The 22,676-nt window shown below is 38.4% G+C and overlaps 1 protein-coding gene across 8 annotated transcripts in view; it reads left to right on the top strand.

Annotated features, from left to right (window-relative positions):
* The window catches only part of KCNQ1 (potassium voltage-gated channel subfamily Q member 1), a 404,259-nt gene that overhangs the window by 78,974 nt on the left and 302,609 nt on the right, over nucleotides 1–22,676 (top strand). For all 8 annotated transcript variants that reach the window (XM_071808985.1, XM_065839685.2, XM_065839683.2 and 5 more), the window contains exon 2: nucleotides 20,653–20,743. In XM_071808985.1, coding sequence (XP_071665086.1) covers nucleotides 20,653–20,743 — 91 coding nt within the window. The remainder of the gene's footprint in view (nucleotides 1–20,652; nucleotides 20,744–22,676) is intronic.

The raw sequence follows: 22,676 nt of genomic DNA, 5'->3' as shown, positions 1-22,676 counted from the left end.
CATTGAGTTCCTTAGCTGTATCTGTCTCTACTGCTGCTAAATCACCCACTCCGTTCAGCAATAAGCTTGTGTTTCATTTAGTCTTTTACTACTCATATCGATGTAGGAGCTCTTCTGGATGCCCTTGATGTTGCATCCAAGTGCCAACTCCAGCCAAGTTTTGGGAGCCTATGGCACCTGGTATTCACAAGCCGTATCCTATCCAAGCAGTAACTGGCCTTGACCCTGTTTAGTTTCCAAGATGGCTAATATCGAGTGTGTTCAGTGTCATGTGGTGATGTGATGACACACCACAAGAGTTGAAACTTTAAGAACATTCTGCAGTTTCAGAGAGTAAGATAATCCCTCAGCTTCTAAAGGAAATGAGATATGAAATGTGTGTGCCTGTATATGAGCATGCTGTGGTTTCCCTTTCAGGTTCTGTGCAGTGCAGTTCCTGCAACAAGCTGTCTTTCAGCTTCTGAGACTGGAGACATGTAGCTGAGGAAAGATAAATTTTGACTTGAGGCACTGAACCACAAACACTGGTTCGTGGAATTGAGATGAGTTAACTTTAACATAATTTGATTTTAGAGATATACAGTAATTTGCTATAAAGCTTAATCTTTAATGGAACAAATGGTATGGCTAAAGTCTTTAATCTGTGCTTAAACACACAATGAATCTAAGCCTTAAACTTCAGCGTGGAAACAAGACAGTGGCTAATTATTCTGTGTTGGTACTGCATGATGTTATAACAACTTATAATGCTATATTATCATACACTGAAATGACTGCAGGTCAGCCACTCTCTTTTTCTCTCTGTATGGTGTGCACAAATACTGACAAATCTGTATTGGTTTTGCTTTGGATTAGAGATGGCTTTATTGTTGACTTGGGTAAAATATATGAAGTCCCTGCCTTAGTTTCTCTTCTTCTTCGTTCCTCTTCTCCCAAAATAAAATCAGAACCCCCAATTCTTCCTGTCATTTACTTGAGGTAAAACATCTTTTGTATTTCACACCTTTCCTTGATATCTTGTGTAGCTTATACAGCTTTGGATATCTTGGCACTCTGTATCTCTCTGATGGGCTTGACCACTGCTCAAAACACTCATTTCCCCATCACATGGTTCTACAGCCTGTTAAAGTGTTAACGAGGCCAGAAAGAAACACTGGAAGACTTGTCCATCATAACATTTGAAAGGTCTTGAAGGTTTAAAAAAAAAAAAAAAAAGAAAACCCCAAAGGATGTGGGCTGCCTTATAACAGGTAGAAGTTAATTTATCCCAATACAGAATACTCATGCAAGGACTTGTCTTGCTGCAGAGACTGAGTGGTGCAAAGGGATCTGTGTCTGTTCCTATTGCGGTGGTGGGACCCAGTCTCTCTGTAAGCAGAGATTTCTTTTTTGCTTACACAAAACCCTGAATCAAACAATGGACTTGAACAGTGTGTGTGCAAAATTAATGCATGCTTGGTATTTGGGAGGTTAATGGAATGGAAAGGACTTACTCAGAGAACAGTGTGTTTCACCCCTTTGTTAGCTAAATCTCAAAATATTTAGTAAGCAAAAGTCACCTGGCTACATAGCTGCACAGTCATCTTTCCAAATATTGATAGGAAACACTGATTATTCCCTCATGTTCAAGCTTGTAATGTGGGGTTTTATCTTAAACATAAATTCTTAAGTATTTGCATACATCTATACATGGAGCATTTTCTAGTAGAAGATGCAATGAGAGATACAGCCTTCTGTGTTCCTTTTGGCACAGAGAACTCATCTAAGTGAATATCTTCTTGTATTTGAGTTACTACTTTTGTTTTATCTTTGACAAATGCAGCCTTGCTCTGCTTGTAAAGAGATGATGCTGCTGTAAAGCACTTTTTTCCTTTTATTAAATTGGACATTTGGCCCTTTCACTCTTCTGTTAGCATCACCATTGGTCTCTCCCTTCCAGTTTGTCTCAGATATAAGCTATAGGACTCTGGTTTTCAAGGTCTTCAGCTTATCCACTCTGCATTTTCTTCTCAATGTTGTAAGACTAGCTAAGGTACTTTAAGCAACTTTTGCTTTCTGCTTGCTTTTGAGTGAAATTATCAAGCAAATACTTTCTCTCCATGCTTACAAGTGACCCTCTGTAATCCTCCCCCAAAAGATGCAAATTTCTTGCTATAGCTTGTCAAGTTTCTTCTTAACTCTCATGTCAAAGTATTATAGTTCAGCAGTCTCTGATATACGCCATGGTCTCCCAATCAGTGTTCCATTGTGAGGAGTGTCAGTGGTGTTCGTTGTAGGAAAGAAAAACACAGAGAGAGATGTTAAAAACAAGGATGGGAATAATTGGTGTGGCCAAGGCAGTTTCAGTCTGTACGTCCCCACATCCTCCATATGCCCACCCCCAGGCAGGGTGTTTCTCCTTTGCTGAGGGGGTTGCCCTCCGCACATGGAGCCTTTCCCTACAAGACAAAGAGGAGAGGGTACCAGGGATACGTGAGGACTGGATCAGGGTCTAGAGGGGATCTCAACTGTTGAGGCTCCCCTCTTGACATTGCTGACCAGCAGGGTGCTCAGCATGGGTCACCGAGGTAGGTGGACAACAAGCTGGTGGGTGTGCTGGACTTGTTGGGGTGCAGGTGCCTTTGTTCCTGCTGAGCTGGTGAGAAACATCTCCTGCCGTGTCTGTCCCCAGGCTTAGTGGTGCCTGCACTGGAAATCGGCAATGGCTGGGGGTGCTAATTTAAATGTAAGCCCCACTGGGCAAAGACAGGAGGCTGCTGTCCCCCTACCTGCTGGCTTCTGCTGTAAAGTGCTGACCCAGCCAGGATGTGGAAATCTTAACTGTGAACTCACTGTTAGAAGCCAGGTCCTTGGGGATCTATCTTTGGCTCTGCATTAGACTTGGTGTATGACCTTGTGTAAGTCACTTAATCTCTCTGCTGTTCATTTTTCTTTGCTAACAAAAGAAGACAATAATTGCTACATAGGTCACTGCAGTGGAAGTTTGCATACACGTAGGAAGTAGCTATCATCCTCTTTTTTTTGTTTCCTTCAGTCTTAACCTGACTGACCAAAGAATGTGTTCTGTGCCCGCATACTTGTCATATGTAGTATGCAGTGTGCTTTCAGTAAAGATCAATGTGTAAGAACAAGGGAACTACTTGAGATCAGGAAATATACTGGGGTAGAAGTTATAGATAACTTTAATTTCTTGGTTTCTAATATGTTTTTGAAGACTTTAATGCATGACTAGTTGATAGCTGGTGAATAAGAAGGTAGTGGAGTTTTAGGAAAAACTAGAGTAAGAGAACTAGGTACTACTGAATTTCTTTAATGTGTTAAGGAAGGCAGGCCATGGAATGGGAGATCTCTTAATGTAAATTAATTTACCTAGAACTAGACCTACCTTTTGTCACAGTGTGTATTGCAAAGTGTGGAAAAGATGGCCATCCTTAATTTATGTTAATTGCTTTGGTAGCTCTGAAGTTCTCTATAATCATTAGTGTATGTATATTTACTACTGACAGCGAGGTGAGCTGTAAATGGCTCTTTATGAATAGGTCTTTCCACTTTTACTGAACAACAGGCTGATTGTTAATGGTAAAACCACAATTTTCTTCCAAGCCTCATCATAGTGCAGAAATAGTAATGCAAGTAGTGGTGGCTATAAGGTCAACAGGAATACCAGACTGAGTAAACATAAAAAAACAAAAACCAAAACCACCACCACCACCAAAATAATTAAAAAACCCACCACAGCTTTCTGAGACTTTTAAAAGCTTTTGATGGACAGTGTTTTAGCTGATGCAACGCAGTGATTGCCTCTGGACAGTGTTCTTGTTTTCCCTGTGACAGACTCGTCTGCCTAAAAGACATATAGGTGATGAACCAGACAATATGCTGCTCTTTAACATGACAGTTGGATAAAGAAAAAAAAAAATAACAAGAAGAACACCACCACCGCCCAACAACCAAAACATTGGAAGCTTCTTTCATTTTAATCTTTTTATTTTCTTAGACAGCAAGTTCATCAATCAGCACAGCTGCGTTGGGGCCGAGTGTGCCTTCCTGAACAGGGAGGAAGGCCAGTTCTGCTTTCAGCTGTGATTAATGAAATGAATTTTTAAGGAAGACATTTTAATGAGAGACCTGGAAGTCCCATTTCAGAATGCACTAACTCCTAACCAGAATGCATTGCTTTTGAGCATGTGCCTCTTAGATGTTCTTGTAAGATAAACCATTTCTGAGTTTCTGAAAAGGGCTTAGACACAACTAACCTTGGAAGTGTGTGAGTAATGACATGTAATGAAATATGTGCTGTACCCGCTTTCTGGCCCATTATTACTGGAAAATGTCTGCCTAAAATACTTTCTACAAGGACTTGAAGTTTTTTAATCACAATGGAATAAGCTTTTGAAAAGCTGTGCAGCACTGTAACAATGTGGTTTTTGTCACATTGAAATGATACTTAATGGCTTATGAAAGGTAGGATTGGGATATCCATTAAAAAGAATTCAATTTAAAAGTATTTGTCTCAAAAGAAAACTCAATGTCAATAACTCTAATTTTTCTCTGAAAAGTGAAATTTCAGTTTTTATGGAAAAAAAAAAGAAGGGGAAAAGGCTTTTTTTCATACAATTAATGGCTTGTCTTTTCTTGCCTAAGTCAGAAAGAGAGAAGGCTAAAAAATAGAAACAATGTGCTTAGAAAATTTAAGTTTGAAAAATAAATGTCCATTTAAGTGAGCACAGCTTTCGACCAGATCTGATTTGGTGTATTGATTTATGTTCTTAAAAAATAAATACATAAAGAAAATTAAGCTTTCACTCATTTTCATAGAGCAAAGGTACCTTCTCAAATCCATCAGTATCAGCAGAGCAAACTGGAGTTGGGGCTCCAGTCTGTCTTTGCAGTGAGCACAGAAAACCACTGGAAGTGGTGCTGGTTGTCCATGTGCTGCTCTGAGAAAACTTGCTGCTGCTTTGAGGCCATCTGCTGGAGTCTTCCCTCAGAAGCCTGCGTCAGTCCCTACAGAGAGGTTCGATTTTTTTTCTTCAAAGCCTTTTTTTGACTGTTATGAACGCTTCACTTCTGATTCTTTCCATCCTCAAACTGTTCCTGTGCTCCTGTCCGTTAGTTGTGACAGGGAACAGCAAGAATTTAGCTGACAATTTACCTTTATATAAAGGAGTCAGTCTTTAAAAAAAATCTTTTGAATAGGGACTTATTGGTTAAAAAGGAGTCGGTTTCTGGAAGTCTTCTTTGCTGTGGAGGTGATAATATTATTTTAACTCATGCTTAAGTGGCTGGGGTGGATGAGAAACAAGTCTCTGTGCCAACTTGAGCATGGTACAAAAAGTTCATTGATCACTTTTAAAAGTTCAGGGATCATTTCAGGTAAAGAAGCTTCTCACTGTTCAGAAAAATTATCCTTTTTTTTTTTGTTGTTAAAATCTGTTCATGACTTCACTGCTCAAACATAAATCTTTTGTTTGCTGATGTGCCACACTTATATGCAATCCAAGGTTTTTCTGAGCTCAAATGAAGGTCTGGAGTCAGAATTCTACTGAAAATATGTATTTTTTGTTATAAAATACTGTTTTCACATAAATCTGTGTCAGAGGTAGGTGATGTGACATTGCCTTCTTCTTCCCGATTAGGAGCTACGGTATTGCACAGTAGCATGATTTTCTTTTGGTACTTGTTGAGTAATGGGAAATAGTATATAAAAGGAAATCTGCAAATGTGAAGTTTATAAGTTACTTGTCCTAAGGTGTTGTGGTTTTGTTTTTTGTTTTGGGTTTTGTTTGGGTTGGTTTTTTTATTGAGACCAGTTGTAATAGCTCTGTTTTCTAAGAGTGATTATTTTTGTGGGGAAGACACCTTGCACATGGGAACTTGGTATTTATTTATTAAAAAAAAAAATTTAAAAATATATTTTTATTAAATTTGTGTCATCATCTGGTGTTTTTATCTAAGAAATATTAAGAAAGATATGAACAATATCTAAGAAATGTGAAAGCCAGAGGCTTGCACTGGTACCCAGCTTCTGGCATTCATTGTTATTACGCTTCCTGTGGTGCTCACATGCAGACTGCCTGGAGTAGGAATCTGCCCACACTGTTGCTTGGAGAAGGTAGGAAAGATTAGATAGACTAAGGAAGCTCCCTTCCACTTTTTTTTTTCTTTTTTTTTTAATCATATCCTGTCGGCTGGTCAAGAAATTAATTGTGTTCCATCAGATTATGGAACAAATGTTATGTGCTATGCACATTACAGATAGATTGTTATTTTCCCAAATCTGCTGCCAAAGACTTTCCAAGTAGAACAATGCTTTTGTTTGTACTGATGAAGGTGAAACTGCATAGAGAAGTATTCTCCAATGGCACAGGTGCCATTTCAATAATGTCTGTAATCAAATCATGTCCTTCGGGCTTACGCGCTACTGTTGACTTTTCTTCTAATGCTGTTTGACATTACTGGTGTTCCTCAGCCTCCTGCAGCTTTTTAAGTGCTTTGCATCTTTAAAAACAATATTAGTTATTGCAGGTTGGGTTTTTACATTGATAAACAGAAAAAGAGTAACCCCTCTGTCTCCAGTTGGTCCTGTGGACTTCAAGAAAACAAAGCATGCTACTATTTAAGGTCCTGTGTGCTTTATTTGTTAGTTAATTTTTAAAAATGTCTTCATGGTCTGTCCTGTAATTCTGAACTCTGTAGGATTTAGCCTGTTCTGAAAATATTCCATTAAAAATCAAGTTGTGCTTTAATCTGGGCAAACCTGTTGCTAAAGTAATTTGGAAATGAGAAATATTTCATTAAAGCAGCAGTTTGAAAGGAAGGTCAACTGGTTTTGTCCTTTGTAATTTCCTTTTTGTCTTATGACTTACAAGGTGGCTAGTATGTCCTGGATAGTTTAATTTTTACCTCTTTTTACTTATTGTAAAATTTATTGATTAGCATGATATAAGGGTCCTGAATCTTCTGCTTGACTGATTTTGTAGTTTAAATTCACTAGAGATTGAGTGGTCAAAAACGATTAGGATCTGTAACTAGAAATACACGTTCATCAGTACTTTAAGTTGAAGATCTATTCAAAATGATGACTGAGCTCCTGGATGATGAACATAGACAGAAATCTGATCCTTACATGGAAGAAATCTATGGATTACTTGATGCATGAGAAGTGTAATGGTTTAATTATGATACACTTCCAGAAGTGTCTTCAAAATATTGGACTGCTTTTAATAGCTTTCATTTTAACCATACAAATCTATCTGTGTTAAAAAGCAGAAAGTTCAGTGTTCTGGATTCAGTGGTACTGTGTTTCTCTCTTCAGCTTTCATCTCTGCTTTTTTTCCCCTCAGTTCATTGCCACCAGAATCTACAGGATGTAGTTCTAAATTATAATTTACCATGATTGAAAAACTAAACAGGTAGAATTAATAGAAACCGTGACACGAATGGCTACCAGCGAGTATCTCATTGAATACTGTGACTGATGGTAAGTTATGCACACGGAAGGATCTACATATAGTGCAATGTCACATAGGTGGATGAATTTGATCTTGCAGTTTTCATAGGGTTTTGGATGCTGCTGCAATGTTGTTAATATTGGTTTAAAATGTCCGGTAGTTTAGTGCCAAGAATGGTATCTTAAAGCATTATTTTGCCGTGAGATCATACATTACTCAAATGGATATTCTTAATATGTTGGCAGATTATATAATTATGTCTTACTGACACTTTCTAAACATACTCTTGAAATGACAGCTTAATCTCAAGGGCACAAAACTTTGACAGAAAATCATCATTTTATATTTCCTGGTAGTTTAACCATGAATTGGTGGCTTCCCAGAGAAAGTGCTTCAAGGACTGCCTGTTGTAAAGGCTTGCACCCTTGTACTTAGCTCTTATATATTATGAATTTGTTGATGATTATTGTCCACTACCAAGAAATACATAAAAAACTAAGTATATACATAGAAATATTGGTGCTTTCCTCCATTCTTAAGTTTGGGGAGACAGAATAGTATAACAAAGTACAGAGGGAGTTTCCATCCAAGGCTTTTTTTGCTCTGTTCTCTGAGTTGCTTGGCAGCTGGTGTGATGGATGGTCCAAGCTGCTGGTCTGCAGGAGTGCACTGACCTTTCCCGCTGCTGTGGAGGTCGCAAAATGAGCAGCAAAAGTTGGGAATCTTCAGAAAATATATAAAAGCTATTGTAATTCTGACTCCGAGGTCTCATTTTCAAGTGAACAACAGCATTTATACATATCACAAAATACTTGCCAGCTCCCTGTGCGTGCAAGTGGGTGTTGTACGCCTGACTTTAAAGGGACTCTGCTAGCTGTGCCCTCCTAAGGCTGTGGCCCAGCTTCAGATATGCCATACCATGTTATCATCTCTTGGGTCATTTTTCGTTAATAAATTTTGATAAATCCTTGTTCTTGAATTTACCTGAGAATTTGAGATTTTGCTACAAAATCAATAGGGTTTCCTTTCCTCTGCAGCATCAAAAGTCAACTTCCTGAAATGTTTAGATGCCTCGTGGTTTTTAGGGTGGAAAGATGATGTTTGAGCAGCTGAAGTTGGCAACGGTATTAGGTATATGCATGCTGATGTATTTTTGTTTTACAGTATGTATACTTTTAACTGGTATTTGTCGAGGAAAGCAGTCTAAACTATAGTAAAATCTAATATTTATTGAATATGCAGTTTTATAACCAGACTTTCATTTTTCCTCTTCCAAAAACTTTTCAGAAACGCATGCTTGGCAGCTGCAGTGATAAGGCCATTGCTATGAGCACAGCAGGGTTGTGTGTCCAGTTAATAGTTGGTTGGTTTTTTTTTTTTTTTTGTTATGTAGAGCCACTCTGTTTCTGAATAGGAGCCCTACCTGTAAGATTCAGTGTATTAAGCATCTCACACCTTTGATTACTTCACCTTAACTTCTCTTAGAAGGAAGTTCTTTGGTAGTGAAGTGTACAAGTTTGAAGTCTCATTTTGAAACTGAAGTATTTTGGACACTAAATCACCACGTAATGTCACTTGGATGCAGGCCTCAGAGGTAATTATCATCTTCTTGAGCAGTTTTCTTTTAATGTTATGTTGTTTTCTTTGGGGCAGAGGATTTTTTGTTCCTTTCTTAATTGTACTGCTTTCCTGTGCTACCCCATTAGAATTTCATCCTTTTTTTTCTTCCTGTTCAGTACATTGACTGGTGGGTATGGCTGGGAAAGACATCAAAGCTCTAAGTCATGTGAGTCTTACATTTATTGCTTGAGAGTTTGCCTAATTTTATTCCAGCTTTATCGGTTCACTTTAAAAGATGCTACTATTCTCTCTGAATCTGGTTCACTCATGTAGTCAGCTTTCCATGGTCACAGCACCACAACTCCTGCCCATAGACTGGCAAATAGATGATTGCTATTGGAGGAATGCTACTGCTATACTGAAGTCTCCTATAATTTTGCACTGAACTGTAGATTTGCAAGATTTATTTCTGAAAGGGTAAAACCAGTTTATAGATGAGAATCTTGAATGGTTTTAATGCAAGTTCAAACAATACAGCAAAATTTTTAGCCCATTGATAGTTGGAATGGTGGAATGACAGACGTAATTATTTTCATCATTTTCAGCCTGGAAAACTGTCTATTGTGTTACGAGGGCACAAAGCTAAAGCTCTTAAAGCACAACATAGATTGCATTTTGGGAATTTAGTCTATTTAGGCTTTTTTAGGGAAAAGGAGTATTGAGCGTTTCTGTATTTCATGGCACATATTTATAGAGCTTTCTGTATTTACTGAAAGCATTCTGTTGCTGTGAATGCATGAGCTGCCTGTCACTTCCTAGACGCTTTTCATTCTTTTTCTCCAGGGGCACTTGAAATTTTCATCATACTTAAAGCAAACTGAGTCAAGTTGCTGTAGCTTCCAAGCACTACATCTTTCCTTCAGCAAACACTTTCCCCTCTCTGGGAATGGAAATATGTCTATCTTCTTGAATTTCTCTGTTTTCACCTTAGGAATGTTAACCTGTCATGTAGTTTCTCTCCATGTTTCTCAGCTGTGATGCATTACGGGGGCCGTGTTTCTCCCCCAGTATCCCTAGAAACGTGCAGCAGAGAACTGAATGTGGAAAAGCTCAAAAGAAGGAGGCAATAAGTATTTCTGTGAAAGCATCTGTCAGCTGTACCTTTAGATAATTAAAGCGGGATCATAATGAAAATTGTGGTGAAAGTACTTATCCCAGCTTCAGATCTTTCTCACAGTCTCCATCTTACTGGCCAGCACTGATGAAAGTGCCTTTCAGTCACGGTTATTTCAGGAGAAAGGAAGACTAAAAGGCATTTGGGGAGTCAGGTGAGGGGTAGGCCAGAGTTGTTTGGGTCTGGTATCACTTTTGTACTATTTGGAATAAATCAAATTAAGCATCTATCCAGGTCAGTAGCTCAAGAGATGATTACTTCTTCCCCATGTATGTATTTGTCTGTGGCTTTTTAGCCCCTGTAATTGTTTTACTCTATTCACAACTAAAGATAGAGTATACTATGAGAAATATCAGTAGTGTTTTCCTGTCATGGAGGGTTTTTAGTGAGCTTACAATGTGGGTGTTTCTTTATAGAACATATAGAAGCGTAAGTCCTCATTTGCACTGCAGTAAAACTAGTATAGCAGTTTAGTGCACTAGTAAATCTGTTGTACAACATTGTGGGATAGTGCTTTTCTCCTTAGGTGTGGAAACAACGTTTTCTTTTTTTATCTGTCTGGTTTTACATCTCTGGGGTAGGATAGTGTTCTTACTTGTCTGTATGCAATACCCAGAAGCTGGTTACTAAGCAAGCTGAGAAGCTGACCGGGTGTAGTTTTCCTGCGGTATTATAAGATGCGTATGCTTTAGGAGGCATAATACAATGTCCTTTGATCCTTAATTGGGGAGAGAAAGTGATTTGTAGCAGTGCTGCTGTGATGAAAGTACATAAGAAAAGAAAAAAAAAAAAGAAGAGTGGTAATACATACAGCTCTTGAAAATGCTCTGTCAGATGAAGGTATCAAAATAGTGTCCAGCCATCCCAAACAAGAGAAGCCATTTGGATTAAATATTGTTGCTTGTTTACAGAAATATTGTGTATTTAAGGAAAGCAATTTCAAGTTTATTTTATAGTATAGTATTTTATTTAGAAAGATTTACTTAATTGAAGTTTCATAGCAGCACAGCAGAGCAATAGTCTAGGCTTGGCAATTTTTCAGGAGCTTGGTTTTACAAAGTCTGAGGTTTTAGTATTTTTATTTTAATATTTCGATACTAAATTATTTTAAACTCTGCTACCTTGAATCTGCTGTTACAAGAAAAGTGGAATAGTGATGTAGTGAGCCCTCAGACCACCTAGAAAACAAGTTTTACTGGTATTGTGGCACTCAGTTTCTAGAACAAACCTCTCTCCTATCTTTTTTCCCCCCCTCTCATTAAAATGAAAACTTATCCAGAACCGGATGATAAAGAAGGAAAGTCCTCTATTGCAATAAGAACAAACTGTTTGCTTTCAGCAGTAGTGTGCAACTCATATATTGTCCTAAGTCCCTGTTTACAACTGCTGTTTGGTTTTCCCTAAATCTGCCTCTTACGTAAAGTGAGGAAGGTATCCGTTCTGCCATAAGGGTGACTTAGTCTCAGATCCTTTGAGGGCCCTTTTTGGGATGCTGTCTGTTCTCTTGCTGGTGTCACCACCACCGAGTGACTTGGCGTGGGCAGTTTTAAAGCCGCAGTTCGGCTCTGCCTTTGCTTGCGTGTGTGCTTCAAGCGAGTACAGCCTGGATTTGGCATTGGTGCTCGCCTGGAGATGAGCAGCGTGTTAGAGCAGCAGGGAATGAGTGTGCAGCCCTTAATGTCTTTTGTAATGCGCCGCTGGATGGTGGGTTTTGCTTTGAATGATGGGGTGCTACAGGACCAGGGCGAACTTGAATGTGGAATTGAGAGGATGAGAACAGCACACAGGACTCTGCTGGTTTCCTGACAGTGTTTTAGAGTGGCAAAAAGTGAGGATGAGATAGTCCAAGCAAAAGAAGCTGTGAAAGTTACATTTTCTTTCCTGCTTTGTAGTGTTTCATCACCACAAGAATAAAAATAAAATCTTTCATGTTTTACAGTGTATTCACTGTACTCTGCTAGTTCTCAAGTAAGAGCACTAATGACATATTTTGTCACTTGCTAGGCCTGGAGCGTGTGTGAAAACAATTCCAAAAAATCTTCTGATTTGGAGTGTCAGGTGACATCCTTTCCCCACTGCACATGTGCGCTTACTCCTTCCATGGCTGTCATGCTACTATGTTGGGGTGTCATGTTAATGATCAGGCACATCAGAAGCTCGTTATGAACCATCTGAGGAGGCCTGATGAAGCTTCTGCAGTCCAGTGGTTCATAACTCTTGGATCAGGCACTTGTTTTAAACACAACATATAATTTTCCCAGTTTCTTATGCAGTACCTATCATGTTTTTCCTGTTCAACCACGCCTATTCTCAAAGGAACCAATACCTTGGTGCAGGATGCAATAACATCGCTTTTTGTGGGCAGTTAACCTTTCCTCTTGAAGCATCTTGATGTCTGGCTTGCATTTGTACTGCAATCATACCCTTTGCCAAGACCTTAAATGCCTTTCCTGCAACAATTCTGGTGCTGTATACTAAATGACTTTTGATTAATTGTGTACTTTGTGCTTTGGTACACTGCCCGTAATTTAAATTATTTTTACAGACTCTAATCTCCCAGAAGAGCCACGTAAGTGTGATAGAAGCCTTGCTTATTTAGCTGTATGGCTACCCTGTTTTTCTTAGTATTAGACTACCCTTTATTCTGTATGATTTTTCTTGAACAATAAAACTGCTTTCTCACACAGAGGGTAGAAGACAGTATTTCTTTGTCAAGGAGTCAAGGAGCTGGTTAAAAAATATGCCATTGTTTCCTTCAGGAAGCACCAACCTATACTTTGCCTTACAGTTGGAACAAATACTTATTAACAGGAAGCTTCATCCGATAGACCTAAGCTAACACAAACAGAGCATTTGCACTTTGTCTGTTGAAGGTTTTTTGATGGCAAGTGGCAACTGAGAAGAGTGATCTGTCTGCTGGCTCGCCCTGTGTAGGACACAGCAGGGAGGAAGCACGTGTTGTGCAGGAAACTGTTGTAGGCCGTTCCTGGAGGGAATCCTGCTGCTCAGCAGGAGCGCAAGTGGAATCTCCTCTGCTGGGGATCCTCATGCCGCAGGGAGGTGGGCAGATCGGAAGGGACTGTACCCCTACTTCCTTCCCCTGCCTCAAAAAAGAGAAAAAGACAAATCCTTAGAGGAAATCATACAAAGAGCCTATGTAACTGGAAATGTAAACCCCCGCCTTTCTTTTTTGTTGTTATTAGGGTTAGGGTATGTTTGAGCAGTTTTTGGTTTCGTTTTATTTTTCCACTTGTTTCATCTTCAGCTGTGGTTTATGTATATTACTGGTCTCTTCTAACTCCTTGCTGCAGTGTTTGTTTGTTTTCTTCATACTTTGCCCTATTTAGTGGATCTAGACTCAAACTAAAATGTATGTCTTTTCGGAAGTTAAATGATTCTCACCTAAGCAAGTTAGCTGAACTGGTTAGACAGCACAACTAATGCAGATGTTATGCAATTTTCATTCAAGGATTAGAGAGTTCACAGCTATACTCTGGAAGAAAAATACACGTGTTGATAAAAATGTCAAAGTTGGCCAAAGGTATGGGCAAAGATGAACTGAAGTACAGGGCTTCTTTTTTTCTAATCATGTACCTTCACCAGACCATTCTCTTGAAAACGAACAGTTTTGGGTTTTTTTTAGTGGAGGAAGTGATGGAGGACCTCTGACATCCACCAGCTACATAATTAAATACTCATTTAGTCTTCTGTTAGCGGACTGGCACTGTACTCTGGTAGTTTATATTCATGACAGAATTAGTGTCTTTCCAGTGTTCAGTTCAGAGTTGCTAAAGAGTTCAGCGTAAGACCTACACATACAAGATATTTATATGTGTGAATTTCATTAAGGTTGAAATTTTTCTCTGCATTGTGAAATACTGTTTCTTTTTTAAAAAAAAAAATCCAAGTTTCTTAGTTTTAAAAGTACCAGTTGGTATTTATATTTGTCACTATACCTTGGTAATGATTTCATAAAATAAATTGCCATCCTGTATTAGCTTCTTGGCAATGCTGTTTACGATCTAGAGTCCTTTCCTCTCTCTTACTATCAGGTGTCCTCCATTTGGCAAGTTCTACCTATTCCCCTTCTAACTTCTACCTTGAATTAGAATTTTTTTTCCTCAAGCAATCCCCAAATGCCTTGAATGAAAGGACAAGAAAGGCCTGGTGCTGAGCTGCAGTAAGAAATTACTTGATATGGACTAGAATGAGTGTTTACCTAGTTGCACTGTGGAAATGACTGGGCAGTACTGCATGAAGGGGTTAGGGATTTATGTTGGCTTGTAGTAATATAAACCTGTTCAGGTTTTTCATCAGGATTTTCCTGATGAAAAGTGAGGAATGACTTGTCTGTCCCAGAATTGGACAGAATATATGACAAAGTGAAAGAGTGATCCCCTGTCATCAGCGTGTGTCTTACCTGAAGTTGTCAGTCTAAATCCTCATTTAAATAGTTCTTTTTGTTACCTGGAAAGCTATGTGGTAATGTCCTTTATGATCCCATTGACCTTTGTGTTCACAATCAGAAAAGTGTCAGTATGCATAAGTTCTGGAGATGAAAGATGAAATAATGATGCTGTCGTATGTTTTAATTAACTAACATGAAGTGGATATACAGCAGCATTATAGTTTGCAGATTATTATGATCTAGATAAGAATTTGCCCATATTTAATCTGCACTCTGACATTGCTCATTTTCAATGTCATCCTTCTAGTTCTTCTAAAGCCATATGCTTAAAATAGGTTAAATTTGTATGACAGGGTGTTTTAAAAAGGTGGACCCAATTTGAAATCACTACATCTCTGCAACCACAAATTCAGCTATTGTCTCAATGCTGAGCATTTATAAAAAGGTTACTAAAACTTGACAACTCCTTAAACTTTTTATAAATTTTAGTATAATTGTAACATGTTGCCATAATGAAATACACTGTTTTGAAATTGGGTCCATCTTCTGAAACACTCTGTACTTTGTTTACCCACGAAACCTGCGGCAGTTAAAAGGTAAATGGCAAAGAAGTGATTTATTCTGTAAAAACTGACCAAACAATACCCCACAAAACAAAAAAACAGGCGCACTCCCTGAGTTACAGGGTTGGTGAGGAGGTTCTATGGTTGGTGACTGATCGTGCCTGTGACTGAACAAAGCTGTGCGTTCAAAGAAAGACAATGCAGTTGCCGTAAAGTCAGGTGCAGGCAGAGGGTCAAGAAGGAGGCTTAGGTAGAATGTTACAAAAGATGTAGAAGGACTCAAAAGATGGAGTTTTATTTACAGAATATTTGTTTTTTAGTTTCAGTACTTTTCTCCAGTAGACAGAGAGGATGAACTACAACTAGCCATTGACCTCATACTAAAAATAAGAGCACAGTTCCAGCAATTGTAAGCTAAAAAAGTGTTCCCTGTATGCAACTGATAGTTGGGTACCTTCAAGATTGATAGCTGTAATGAATAAAAGCTTTATGAAAGTAAAGAACATGCTTAAACCAGCTCTTACGTTGAACAAGGAAAAACTGTCTGTCTTCCTGCAGGGTTAGAGCTCAACCTGGGTGTGTATATAAGCTGAGCTGAACTTTGCATCTCCCTTCTCATATTTTAAATGTTTTTTGAGGGTTCAGCTTAATTTAGGACCTAATGCCAACCTTTTCCAGCTTCACGGAAAGACTCCCACTTACAGTATATAAGAAACACTGCAAAAAGGAATAAAATCTACCCACATCTTAACACTGGTTTTGATAATGATGGCTATGTGTGCATGAGGCTATATTAATCTGGTGAGTAAGTACTTCCAGGTACTTCCAGCTTGTCTCATGCACCCTTTTTTTTTTTTTTTAAATGTTCCTGGTCGTATCACTGGACGTATTTTATAAAACTTTATCAGTTCTCCTACCTGTGACATTTACTAAATGAGCATTGTTATCTCTCAGTAAGTGGTTAATTGTTCCTTTGATCATTCCACACTTGTTTCAAGCCACAAAAAAGACATGTGAATGTTCTAAAACAATTGTTAAATACAGAAAAAAAGCAGTAGCTCGGGACTGGAGGCTGCAAAGTACTCATAGCTACCTGTGGTGTGTCAGGTTTCTGCAGCTGCCACTGAGGTCAGTGGAAAAGCCCTAAGTCTGGATCTCTTCTGAAAGTCAAAATATATCCTAGAATAGTATGAAACCATTAAGTCCACCTTTAGCTCTTAATATATTTCCTATATTTCCTATATATTGCTAAATATATTGCATATACTAGCTGGTCATGTTTACCTGTATGCTTCTTTCCTGGAAATGCTCTGACATATCAAGCCTGTTTGAGAAAGAAAGTATGTAACTCATCTGACTGACTTCACAGAGTAAGCCAAATTTTATTATTTGTTACATGTTTTGTTACATGTCTTGTGTAACTCTGTATACACCTGTGTCTGTATATATGCTTTTCTCTTTACTGGTTGGTATAGCATAGGCAGGCATCTCAAGTGTATCTACAGGCTCAGATGTACGGAAGCTCCAAGTGTTACTGGGGTCTGCACGCTGGTGTGTTTTGTGTGCACTGAGGCAGCCTCACTATTGGGTATGACTCTGCCAGGTGTGCAGCTCCTGTAACAACTGAGCTGAAAAGCTGAAAAGAAACTGGCTTCTGGTAAAGCAGTGCTGGCTGAGAGGACATGGGTCACCTTGTGATAGTCTGCTGAAAACAGAGTCTGTGAAGGAAAACATTGCTGCTTTGTGCCAGTGTCTACGCTGCTTTACTAGTGGTTTCAGGGTTTCACATCCAGAAGTGCAGAAATGATCAGATACTTGCAAAATTCTTACTGTTAAAAAGAAATATAGCACTGTTAGATATGAGTTAACTACAAAGCTGAGTATTCTTGAGTGTGTCTACCAATGCAGTATCCGCAATTTATCTAGTGCGGGCAGATGCTGCTTTGGAACCTGGTACAGCAATGTGAAAGACTTCACACGCTATCGCCTCATCTCTAGTGCTTGCTTGGCCCCACAATCTAAGAGATCAGAGCTGATGAAAACCTGAACTCTCGGCTGCTCTGCTTCCTTTCTTGAAGATGGTCACATTTGTGCATAGAGTGTAAACAAGAAATTGGTCTCAGGAGAAAAAAAATCGGTGCTTTCCAAGAAATCAAGCCTTTTCCAACTGCTAGAGTTAAAGAAATTCCAGTGTTCTGCTGTCTGTCTCTCCTTTAGTGGAAAAAAAGGTATTATACTGGAGTTGTTAGGGCAGACAAAGCAGTGAATGTTTGTTCCGCTATGCGATATACAACTGGTGAAATCAGTATGGGCCTGTATGCTTAGGAATGTGTTCCAGAGTGGCTGATGCTGCTGGTTAAACCATTTGTACATCTTAGATCTCTAAGTCCCAGTGTGATTTTATATGGGAGCTAAGGTATTTGTAATTTTTTACTGTGAGGCAGAGAAGCAAGGCTGGCTAAGTAACATGCTTTTTCACTTGTTACATTGCAGTATAGCAGCTTGACTACAACCCAGTTAAGAGTAAATGACTGTTCTGTGAAGTCTAATAAGTGTTTTGGGATCAGTGTGTACACTGGATAGCCTACATTCAGTTTTCTTAATTTAAATGTCATTGTTTAGAGCCTTCACCCACTCAGCAGTTGAAATAACTAAACATTTTGCCTGTTAACTTGTTTCACATGGATATAATTTGCTCCCTGAAGGTGTCCGATGTCTTTCTACTGACAACAGATCTTTGACACATAGGTGAGCCTTAGTTTGTCTGAAATGAACCTCTCTTAACTTAGCTATCGGGAATTACGTGGCTGATTAAAGTAGGGCCAACACATCCATCTACTAGGAATTTGTCTAATGCTGCATCTTGTAAGGTTGGTTTCAGTTGCCCATTAGTTTGTATAATATTAACTGGTTGGATGAACAGTTTACATGCTTAGCATCTTTATCAAGGTGTGTACCTTTTTGGGAAAAAGTAGTAATAGTGATCATGGTAAAGTGATATGGAAAGTGATAAGGTTATTTTGGACATGGGAAAATTGTAATGTTTGTATTGAAAAAATACACCAGTTTGGGGGCTTTGAACTTCTATCTTCTGTTGTCAGGGTTGCACCTTTGATTTTTCCCTGTGAAAAGAAAATGAACAGCAGGATGATGCCAGAGGAGGACAACGTATTTTTTTTTATCTCTTAATTTTGCACCCTCTGTTCCTTATGTGCAATTTATCTAGTCTCAGAAGCAAAATAGTAACGCCAGTGTGACAGGGTTAGGAGCTTAGCTGTGGTGCTCCGCTGGAACGGCTATGCTACTGGGGTTTGTGGGTATCTTCTCTCTAATGCCCAAGAAATGGACAAGAAGCAGCAATATCTGTCTGAATGTGTTTGTTTCACTTGGGATGATGAGCATATGTAGGTATGAAGGTGTCTTATGCTTCATCCTGGGAAGAGCACAACAATAAATTTAAAGTGTTTTTCTGGGTGTGAAAAAATCAAATTTGTAAGACCGAAATGGGTCCACGTGCATGAAAACCCATGAAAGTAGGTAGCGTGGTGACCAGCTTGTGATACAGTTCTTACGTCAGCCCTCAGTTCCTCTAATAGTAACAAGCAAAGACATTTGGCAAACGTTTACCCTGAGCTTATCTTCCTGTCACTTAGGCACACAAACTTTCACCTTTAATCTTTATCAGGTTCTGTTTAGTTGTGTTTGTTTAGAAGTACAGAAATGGGATAGGCTTTGCTTTGGTGCCCTCTCGTGGTTTCATGTATTGGTTGAGTTACACTTTTAACAAGTCTATTCATATTAAGAGATATAAGTATTAATTGTTGCTGCTCAGGATGTATTCAGGCAGCTTACACCATCCTATGCAACTCATTGTTTGCTTTGAACTGGTATTCCTATGTATGTTGGACTTTTTATCCAGAGACCCTTAACTACCTCTGTGTAACCGAACCCATTTATGTTTGTGTTGTCACGTGTATCAGTCTTAAGCAATTGTGGGACTATTGCAGATAGAAGGGCTGGACACTTGAGGAACTTTGGTGTTATGTTTCAGATGGCTGGTTCATCTTTGCACTCCCCTGCCTTGTCTGCACACCTTATTTCAGAATAGTCCAAGTTAGAGATACAAGGCAATATGAGAAGATTTTAGAGAGAAATCAGAAACACCCACATATTTATACTTTACCTAGGTAAAAGTTTATTCCCATATGTGTGTTTGTGTTGATGTGTGGGTATCTATATTCTATGAACTTCAATTCATTATCGCTTACTAATTTTATTTTTGTACCTAATTACCAACAAACTTCCTCTCCATGATTCTGTAATGCGTTTAAAATATCATTTGCCTATGTGTGCATTTGATTTACATGTGCCATAGTTTGAAGCGATCATTGGGCAGTCTGGCTTATAATGTCAACTGTGACACATTTTTGTTTTCTTGGGTGTTTTGCCTTTCAAAATATTGACGTAATTAAGTTCTCACTTATGTGAACAAAGATAAAGGCTCTGGGTGACTTCAGCTGAACTGTGCCAGTTCGCAGCCCCTGGTGTCTTGTTTTAGTATTTCTTGTGTTGAGTTCAGTTTTATGTCTGTGTCTCTTTTTGAAACATGACATGAGCAATGAAGAAAACTTCAAACATTGCCTTGTTAAATGCAGACTTAGTTGTTGGGGATATTTTTCACAGTTCTGTTGAGACAAGCAACACCAAACCTTTGCACTTGACAGAAACTCACTGCAAAATCCAGTAACTAAATCACGCCCCTCCTATAGATCTCCAAAACTGTTAATGAGGGTTTTTTCCTCGGGAAAGCAGGCAACTGGGCTGAGTTTGGTGCAACTCCCTGGCTGTCCTGAATCTTACCCTGGGAACCAGGACCCCTCATACAGGGGGGACCAGGGAACAAACCCTTATATTCCCACTCTCTCTGATAGTTGCTTTGAAATTTTGTTTTCTATGAAAATGGAATCAGTCCTAGGTTTTGTTTCAGATGCTAAATGTCAGTCTTTATTTATCTGGGGCCTTTTTGAGGATTGGTGTTAAAAGGCAGTGTGGGCAGAGCCTGTGAATTTCTGGTTAGTTGGAATTTTTCTTTGCAGTGTGTTAGAATTTGGAACAGCAAAAAGACAAATATTTGACGTGTGTTGGGGAGTTGCATGGTGGTGATTCAGCTTCAGTGGCTTCTACAAAGGGAAGGAACAAGGATGCTGTTTTCCTGTGAGGCCAGGAAACAGCAAGTCTTAGAGGTTAGGCTAAAGGTTCTGTTATCGTGCATTTTCACTTGATAATGTCCAACCCAAGAACTCAGTGTCTAAAGAGAAATCAACTATCCAGCGTGAAGGAAGATGACTCAAAAGTTAACAGCAGAGTTTTAAGATAACCTAATACTGATCTGTGTGTACATAGAACTTGTAATGGCATAATTATCTGTCGTCTCTCTAGGTTCTTACTAGACTGCGTTGCATTATTTTTATGTTATTTTCTTTTTATTTACAGCTTCCTTATTGTGCTGATATGCCTTATCTTCAGCGTGCTTTCTACAATTGAACAGTATGCAGCTCTTGCTACAGGGACGTTATTTTGGATGGTATGTATGTGGATGTTAATGTGATTGATACACCTTAGTTCTTAGTGTGCAAATTCTCATCTCCTGAGCCAATAACAATCAGAATGTTTCTTATGGTTTAATTTACAAGAGACTTTTGTGCTTTTCCCTAATGAGTCTGTAAATTAAGCTTAAGTGTCTCATATTGCTCAGATTAATCAAATTTTCAGCCATACTGAGGACCAGACACCTGATTATAGTGGGGTGAAAAGTAAGTGGGAAACCTCTCCTTTAGCTGATGTCAGATCTAGCTTTCTTTCTCAAGTGGAAAATTCATGTATTTTCATTGACTTTGGAGTTAAGACAACTTGCTCTATCTGTCTTACGCACTTTCCCTTCAGTAGAGAAAAAAATAGTTACCTTTTATTATAGTACACTAGTGCTGCAGCAGATATTTATCAAGAAATGGTCTAACAGTGTTACTGTCCTGCCGGATTAGATTTCATTGAAGAGCCATAATTGTGAAGCTGGAGAACCCTGAGTTTAAATGTGCAACAAATTTATAAATTTGTTATACTGTGGTGGACTACCACCTGCTAAATCATTGATTTCTCTGTCTTTGTAAATAAATGACCATTATTTTACTTGTGTAAGTGCTGTTGTTCTATTAAGAAAATGCTAACTAAAAATTTAAATTCTTTTTCAAACTAGTTCCTGTAGCAGTGCAGTAGTAATATCATTGTTATGTATGATATCATTATTAATATTAAAAAGTTCACTTAAAACTCCCATCAATTATAATAAATTTCATCAGTTTATCTATTCAATATGCTAAGGTTTTATACCTAACATGAATGTCGTAGCAATAGGAATATAGTGTATTAAATTTAGTGTCATTTAAATTTAAGGTATCTTTGTGCCTGGTATATTATTTTTGACCTGTAAGATATTTCAACTCATAAGTGTGACATTATAGTTAGTTGCCAGCTGAAAGGGTCTATACTGGTATTTCTGCATTCAGTACCTTTTTTCATTTTGTAGTCTGGGGTTTTCTTTTTGTACAGATTTAACGTTGACGTGATTCTTCTTTTTTTTTTTTTTCTTCCCCCTGTGAAATCATGGAACTAATTTTGTGTGTTCATACTGTATGCAGTATGTATTGTCTGTAGGTGTGAAATACATTCAGTATAGTATGTATGCAATGCTTTCAGGATTATATACAATATATGTAATATCCAGTATGTACTGAGCGTCCATACTATGCTGTATTATCTTGCTTTCTAAGTAGTAAGAATCAGTGTTCCTCTTCTATATCATGAGAAAAACTGCAGTGAATTTTTAGCATTGAAATTCTACTGTCATGGTTTCTTGGGAATTCAGCAGTTGTTTGTTTATTCAGTGTTGGCGTATTGTTTTCTTAAAGGATTAACTGTGGTAATTTTTAAGAAATGTAAGGGATTACGGCCAAAAGCAATAGATGGGCCAGTGTGCTCTCTGCTCTATCCAGTTTTGGTGGGACTTCCAAAGGAGTTGTGGCACCTTGCAACACAGAAATAAATGTCACAGTCTGCTTCATGATAGCATCTAAACTGTAAGATTTCCTATTCTGTCTTAAAATAAGATTTTACATTCACTCTAATATATTATTACTAGCTGTCAAAATTAAATGTAACTGAATTCTTAAAGGGGGTGTTAATCACAGATGACAGGTTGAAGAGAAGCTGTAAAATGCAAAGAAAGAAATAAAAATAAAGTGTAACAGCAGACACGGATTCAAAAACAAAACAGGAGGAAGCACAGTGCAAGCTTCCAAACTCAATGGTAATGTAAGGAGACTTATTAAAGCTTAGGAGAACACTCTTTCTACTGCTTTGCAGTGGTCGTGTTTGAGAGGAACTTTTAGTTATACCACAATAATAGTTTTAATTGGGAGCCAGATAATGAAAGTAGGTAACATTGTCATGGTAGGTGAGCA

The sequence above is a fragment of the Patagioenas fasciata genome, chromosome 5 (assembly GCF_037038585.1).
Source record: "Patagioenas fasciata isolate bPatFas1 chromosome 5, bPatFas1.hap1, whole genome shotgun sequence".
In the NCBI taxonomy this organism is placed as follows: domain Eukaryota; kingdom Metazoa; phylum Chordata; class Aves; order Columbiformes; family Columbidae; genus Patagioenas; species Patagioenas fasciata.
Note: the sequence above shows the minus strand (reverse complement) of the source record. Positions and strands in the feature narration are given on the sequence as shown.